This window comes from Mycetomoellerius zeteki, unplaced genomic scaffold, assembly GCF_001594055.1.
Source record: "Mycetomoellerius zeteki isolate Tzet28-1 unplaced genomic scaffold, Tzet1.0 scaffold174, whole genome shotgun sequence".
Taxonomy (NCBI): domain Eukaryota; kingdom Metazoa; phylum Arthropoda; class Insecta; order Hymenoptera; family Formicidae; genus Mycetomoellerius; species Mycetomoellerius zeteki.
Window position 1 is genome coordinate 3,161,730 of NW_017256696.1, and position 7,887 is coordinate 3,169,616.

Below are 7,887 nucleotides of genomic sequence, written 5' to 3' on the forward strand. Positions count from 1 at the left end.
CCTGCCACCAAGTTCTAAAACCGCGAAGGCATGTATTAGATTGTTACGCGCGAAGTGTTGGTTTCAACGACCTCTCCGTAATTTTACGGGACATCGGACGTACGTCAGTGTACAACCGAATTATAATTTTTGTACGGTAACGCTAGGGGTAACATTAGTTTAAACGTTAGTTTCATCGAACATCAACTTTCACCAAGCGACACAAATGCCATTCAATTTGTACGTGAAACACGATGCTTCAGATTGACTCTTGTTCTCTCGCAACGATCAGCAAAGTATATTTGGTGTTAAACAGATTTCCTAAATATTCCCGAAGGAATTTCAAGTCACGCTTACGTCAACGGCCTTAAATCTAGACCGTGGGGCCGACATTCCCCGCGCAAAAGCTAGACGTGTATAATCATAGGCCCAGCCAATGAATCGTGACAGCGCGGCAGAGATTGAAACGATAATTCGTCCGGCCGAGCTGTCCATCGTTGGTACCGTTGTCCCGACGGCGTTCAAGAAAAGGTATAAATCAAGGGCCAAACAAAACCAGGTTCTCTCCGGAAGGGACGAGGGTGGGGAAGAGAAGGTCGGGCAGCCGGGGTACGAAGACGCGGCAAAACACTAATTATCTTACGGCAAACACACCGCGGACGCGCGCAGGTATACCCGATGTCGAACGCGGGCTGGACGGCGGTATTATTCCGAGCAAAGGACGAGACGCGCGAAAGAGAGCGAGTTCCGCGCTGCGCCAAGCTCACAAGAGTTCGGCAAAAACGACGCTGCTTTGACGTTTATGAAAATGAAACTGTAATCGTAAAAGAGTTTACGGCGCGAGAGGCGCACCGCCACTACCACCTCCTCCAGGATCTGCCCTTGGCGGCATTCTTCGCATCGATCTAGCTACCGGTGAGCTTTTGCCGTTTTTTTTTTTTGCGACGGATCCATCTACGTGGTCCTTCTTCTGTTACGAGCGCCATGGGCGCCTTCGATCTATCACTCACATTCGGATGCTGCGTGAGAGATCCTTCGATGAAACTGTTTACGACTTCAAGAATAGTTCATACATAGAAAGAACGTTTGTTGAACGTTTTGTTGAAGTATCAAAAAATTTAGTTAGATACAGATCTCAAAATAATTTTGTTGGACCATCAAAGTTATTATTTAGAACAATAAAATAGAAATTCAGACAAAGCTAATGAGAGTCAAACGCTGATGTAAGAGCGAAGATTTAGGAGATGCAGATAATATTCGGGTGTTAATGATTATCTTCATTTATTGTGTCGCTCGTTTGTTGGCACGACACAATAAATGAAGATAACCATTAACACCTGAATATTATCTGCATCTCCTAAATCTTCGCTCTTACATCAGCGTTTGACTCTCATTAGCCTTGTCTGAATTTCTATTTTATTGTTTAAGATCGAGAGTCCTTATTTATATATTTATGTAATTATTTATTATTTAGATCAATGCTTAAGCATTGATAAAAAAATTTTGATATTTTAGTAAGTTTGAGTGTTCTTAATAATTATTTTGATAGTCCAAATTTAACAAAATTATTTTAATAAGTATCTGACTGAATTTTTAAATTTCAGCAAAAACATTCTTGCCATATAATAGTAATAATATTTATTATATAATTATTTATTAATTATATTACATACTTAATAATAGTGTAGCGACAATATGTCTATAACACAAGTATTATTATACAAATTAAAAATTAAAGAAGTGAAAATGGTTTATATGGTTCCACCTCGATTTTTTCACCAAATAATCATAGTTTTATGCGTTCAACTTTTTAGTTGTGATATTTTTTATTGTCGCTCTAGACACTACGAATTATTTATTGCAGCGTCTGGACATCAGGGGCCGAGTTAAAGTACTTCATGGCCAGAACCGGAAGACGGAAGAGCCACCGCTGGCTCTGTTCGCTCTGTGCACACCGTTCGGGCCGCCTTCGCTCCTAGAGGTGCCGCAGAAGGAAGTAATGTTTAAGAGCAAACACAAGTTGGATCTTGCGCTCGTAACAATGGATCAGAAAGGAAAGATGCTCCTAGGCTATTCCGATGCGGAACTAACGAATCTCGGTGGCTACGATCTAGTCCATTACGACGACCTGGCCTATGTTGCTAGCGCACATCAAGAATGTAAGTCCATTATGAAAGTTTTTAATATGTTTTACAACATAGAATTTTGCCCACATAATTTCCAAAAAATAAGCAGAAAAAATAAAAATGCACCGTTGAATTAATATTTCTTTCATTTTTAATTATAATGATAATATTTATAAAATATGCAAATATAAATTGTGAAAGCGAATTAGTATCTATTATTTACCACTTATTTTACACAATTTGAACGATTTTGTTAAGTTCATTGATACAACATAGATGCAAAATCAACTTTGCTGAAATGACGTCGCATTGTTTACGAAATTAGGTAATAGCGAATATTCATAGGATTTTAATTGTTGTTCCTTTTCTTCTTTTAGTACTGAAAACCGGTGCATCAGGCATGATAGCCTACAGATTTCAAACGAAGGACGGTGGATGGCAGTGGCTGCAAACTAGCTCCAGACTGGTTTACAAAAACTCGAAACCAGACTTTGTGCTCAGTACTCATCGACCTCTCATGTAAGTGTCAATGTTACGTTTGGTGCCGACATTCGACGCACGAACCGCAAATACAATTAATTCACATTTCAGGGAGGAGGAAGGTAGAGACTTGCTCGGCAAACGTACAATGGACTTCAAAGTGAGTTATCTGGACGCCGGATTGACCAACAGCTACTTCTCGGACAGCGATACTCTAACGGGGTCAGTCATGACGCCGACGTTACCAGCGCAACCGGCGCCCCAAAGAGTAAACAGGCGGTACAAGACGCAGCTGCGGGATTTCCTCTCGTCATGTCGCAACAAGCGCAAGCTTTCCTCTCAGTCATCGGTTTCGCCACCAGCTCCGCCAGTCGCGTCCGTGGACTATCTCGCGGCGGATACCAGCACAGCGGCGGCGGTTGCTGCGGCATATAGCAATTTGAACACCATGTACCCGACACCGTACGCGCCCACAGCAGTGGCGGCAAGCACCGATCCTTCTCTGACAACTTACATCGGTCATACGGGCAACTATCATCAAACCCTCTATCCAGCGAGTGCGTTAGATAACAGGTATCTCACAGCCGCGACAGAGAACCTATTTCAGTACAGACCGCTGGGCTCATATTATCCAGAGTATCACACCGGCACCGCGTACAACGGTTTTATCGACGTATCATTGCCTACGTACGAGACCCATCAGCTGACCAGTAAGACAGAAGAGAAGCTCTACTGCCAACAACTCGGTAGCGGCGAATCGCCTAAATATAGCTATGTGGAAACGAGACACCCCGGAAGCGTCAGCGGTTCACCTTACGCTGCCAGTCCCGTGGCGAGCGCATCCACGATGCATCCAGCGACGACTGATATGAACGTGGTGCGCGCCGGAAGCAGGCATTCGTTGGAGGGCGGCGCGTCGTCCAGCAATTCTGCCGGAAGCTCACCGGTGACCAGCGCAGCCAACGGCATGTTGACGCCGAAAATCGAGGATGTAAAGTCTGAGGTATATAGCAACGAAGCGCCGCGGCAAACTGTACTAATGTGGGGCGCGCCGCCGTCACGCACACCACCCAGGAACAACGGCAGCTACAGTCCTCCGACGCCGCATTCAACCCACTCGTCTACACACTCGACAAATACCACCGGGGATCCGCTTAAGTCGCTCGCGGAGATGAATTCCATGAATGGAGACTGCAAATGGCGACAAACCTCTCCGACGGATCAAGTGACTGCGCCAAGTCCGCCAAGAAACAATAAAACGCAACAATCTCAACAGCAGCAACATCATCATCAGCAACAGCAGCAACAACAGCAGCATCAACAATATCCTGTCACGACGTCACAATATCAAGCAGCTGCAGCTGCCGCTGCAGCCGCTGCCGCCGCAGCCGGCACCATCGGTTATACTCATTCTCATCCAGGCCATGGTGGACACGGAGAAACGGGCTCCGAGGTATGGCAAGGAGTGCAACACCATCACTACCAGTACTATCCCTACCACCATCACCACCCCGCACCACCAAGGCACACGCCCCAGTGAGTGTCACTGCTGCCTCACAGATTTTATTATAATTTTCCGTCATTTACAATAAGATGACCAAACCTCCGAAGAAATAAAACAATTAGAGATAAATTCTGCTTTTAGATTCATAACTATATAATATTAATCTTGGTTTTTTTGAACGCAAAATTTTATCTTTGTATTACTATATTTTTTATACATCGAATTGTATCAATTTAATCTTTAATTTTTTTAATATTTAACAATTATAATTTTTCTATATTTATATTTTAAATGAAAAAGTTAATCAAAATGATAATTAAGAAAATGACACAAGTTTCAAATCCTCTTTCAAGGCGAAATGAATTGAAAAGATTGGAAGATTGATCATCTTAAATTCAAAGTTTAAATGTGAGATGCTGTTGCTATACGTACAAGTGATTTCAATGCTAAAATAATTTTCATTTATAAAAAAATTAAATTACATTTCAAACTTTATACTTTTATATAGTATATAAATTGAATTTAATTTTAACTTTTGAGATATTTTTTTTAATATTATATTCGAATCTTGGAACACAATTTGTGTTATTTATTACAGAAATCTATTATTTGCAGATTGATTATAATATAAAAGCATTATTGCATTGAAAAACAAAATACGCATACTCGAAGAGATTCGAACGGAATACTTGATAATTTCAAGTTCTTGCACATCTTTACCAATTGGACAATCTGTTATTAGTATATTTGTATATTCCATACTCTATAAAAATATTCATATTTTTTACATAAATATTTATATTTTTATATATATATATATATAAATTTTCCATGATTTATGCTTGTCCATTTGGTTCGTGATATAGCAAATGCATGGTGAAATTTTATTTTTGCATCATTCTACATATAATTTTAATAATTATTTATGAAATTCACTCCACTATTATAGAAATTATTAGAGTTTATAACTACAGCAACGTTGTAACTCTAAGTTTGCTGTGTTGATAGAAAAATGATACAAGTAAAAAATTAGTATTTTTGAAATAATGAAAGAATATTAATCTCCTAAAGACTAATATATTTTTTGTGGAAAAACAACGTAGCTCATTTATATGGAAAATTTTATATGTGGAAAATGTCACAACTCTAGGGATGAAATTTACACTATATATTAAGATTGTAATATTTGAATTTTGAAAACTTATGACATACGTTTAAAGAATACATTATAATTGAAAGTATAACATGGAGAAAGAAAGTAAAGTTATAGAAATTGCATATTCATTATTCTAATTAAAATGTTCCAATTCAAAATTTTTCAAAATGCTCTATTGAAAAGTTGCTAATTTTGAGATGTGTCACTTTTCTATCAACATAGCATGTTGTTTGATAACGTCATCAATCAAATAAAGAATAAGTCAAACACGCAAGTATTACGTAAAAAAATAACAATAACCTTTTACATAATTAGGAAATCGTATCTAATTCAATCTTATTTTCCATGAAAAGCACATTTAAGAAATAAATAAGACATAATATCGAATGGGGTCGATCATTTTCTACGCAAACTACTTGATGTCAGATTTAAATTCAGCCAAATTAAGTTACTAAATAAGCACTTGCTTTCGCAATAATATTAAAAAACAAATTTCTGATCGATGTGCTGTGCTACTATCTGTGTAATAGGAGAAACCTAATTTAGTACACGTAAGATAACGGAGAGACCGTCCATTTGGTTGCAGCACGCCACCGTCAGTTGCGGGAACGGGGACGGGGGTGGCGGCAGGCATGGGCATGGGCACCGGAGTGGACAACAGCACCAGCAACAGCAACAGCAACGTCTTGTACCACCCTCCGCACCACCACCACCACGTAGTGGGATCATCAGCAGCGGCGGCGGGAATGGGCCCAACTGTCCCACAGATTCCAAACCGGACGCCGGGAGTCCTCTGCTGTCCATCTCTGAGGTGACTAACACCCTGCTCAACCAATAGTCCCTTGGTCACTTCGGCGTCGCTTTATGTCAGTGATGAAGGTAAGGTTGCTTAACTAATGTTAAACGTACAGCATTAGTGGGATGGATGATTTAACGAGAGAATGAACTACCCAACAAATATAGAACAAATAAATATAAATATAATTTTTGTATTATGCTTTTTATTGTCAAAAATTAAGTATTTCATTTTAATTAAAGAAATTTTATTATTAGAAGTTTTTACCAAGATATAAAATTGATTATTTTATTAATTTAATAAATTTGTGTAAAAGTAATATATTATATAACGTATTGTGATATATATATTTTTTATTTTAATCTTTTTCTTTTTATTAAATGAATATAAAATTGTTTTTGCATATATATTTTATAATTTAAAAAAATAATTGTAATACTAATAACATTCAATAAGATAAGATACATAAAAATAACATTTTATATATCTTATTATGTAATATAAAAATTTCATGCTCAAACCACTGTATCTCTTTACTTGCAGATATCTCAGAAGAGATGTTCTCATCGAAGCTGATTCCAAAACGTGTCACTGTACCATACAGATAATGTCGATTAAAAAGAATTAAGATATACGTATAGTACTGTAACATACTCATTGCAAAGCTAATAACCAACCTAGTATTACATAACTTTTATTACATTAATTTATCCGTACCGATACGTTAAGTGGATGTTCTTCAGGATTCACAGTTTGAGTCTGCATGTGACACTGATCGCAAACTTGTGTGTATGAAGGGCAGCGATCGCAAGGCGTTTTGCAATTTCATTTATTCGCTACAATAGGACGCAGCAGTTGCATGACGAGCAATAGCACTCTATTGAAGAATATAAATAGAGAAATCCAACAAATTTCGAAATTATATTATTTTTTTATTGTTAAAGAATGATTATCAAAATTAAAAATGTCTCGTTATTTATTTCAATTTAACTTTTTTAAAATGCAAGAAAATAAAAGTTTAATTTATTAAGATATAAAAACAATTTTTATAGTATATTATATAAAACAAAATTCAGGAATATAAAAGCGCCACTTATAAAAAGATAAAAATTGAGAAAAAATTATTGTATAATATGATGAATATTGTTCCATGATTTAATTTTTTTTAGATTTTTAAATTAGCAACAAAATGTATTGTTTTTACTCATTACAATAAATGAATGTACATTCTATACCTGTTCTGCAATGAACTGAAAAATATAGCGCAAAATAATGATCACTGCCCAAAGACATTGAGCAAAATTGGGGTAATGAACGACATTCCTTTGTACCAAAAAGCGTTGAACGTTATTCATATCTAACAATGCGAGCATAAAATTTGTTATTTCAATCGTCGACAAGCACAACACATGTGACTTTAGTTTGTATTAATATCATGACGACATTTGTATAATTCTACCCGTACTCTAATGCTTTTACATCCCGTGCTATTGCGTTTGTATAATTCTTTTTCTTTTCTAAAAGAGAATGTGGATTCTGTGATATGTGTTAGGTAATTTAAACAATGTTCTTCAGAACGAAGGCGTACTCGAGTGTAATATTTATTAACATAAAAATAACAATGAGAAAACTTATCCAGATATTTGAAAAATTCAAGCGATGTATACATTATTGCGTTGATACAAATTATAGAAACAAAAGACGGTGATTTTTTTTCTAAATGAAGATCGGAAGTATTCCAGTTGAGACAGATCAATTCTGTAAGAATATACATTTTAAGAATGCATACAGAGTAAGAAAGGATGATTTTAAAAACGTAGATTATTATGATAGGCGAATAGATAAT

The 7,887-nt window shown here is 36.9% G+C and overlaps 1 protein-coding gene across 1 annotated transcript in view; it reads left to right on the forward strand.

The window, feature by feature from the left end:
- ss (aryl hydrocarbon receptor spineless) overlaps positions 1 to 6,636 on the forward strand; it is a 202,448-nt gene extending 195,812 nt beyond the window's left edge. The window contains exons 6-10 of the mRNA XM_018446204.1: positions 1,844 to 2,138; positions 2,483 to 2,624; positions 2,697 to 4,121; positions 5,813 to 6,124; positions 6,585 to 6,636. Of these exons, the coding sequence (XP_018301706.1) occupies positions 1,844 to 2,138; positions 2,483 to 2,624; positions 2,697 to 4,121; positions 5,813 to 6,083 (2,133 nt within the window). The 3' untranslated portion in view covers positions 6,084 to 6,124; positions 6,585 to 6,636. The remainder of the gene's footprint in view (positions 1 to 1,843; positions 2,139 to 2,482; positions 2,625 to 2,696; positions 4,122 to 5,812; positions 6,125 to 6,584) is intronic.
- Positions 6,637 to 7,887: the final 1,251 nt, after the last annotated feature.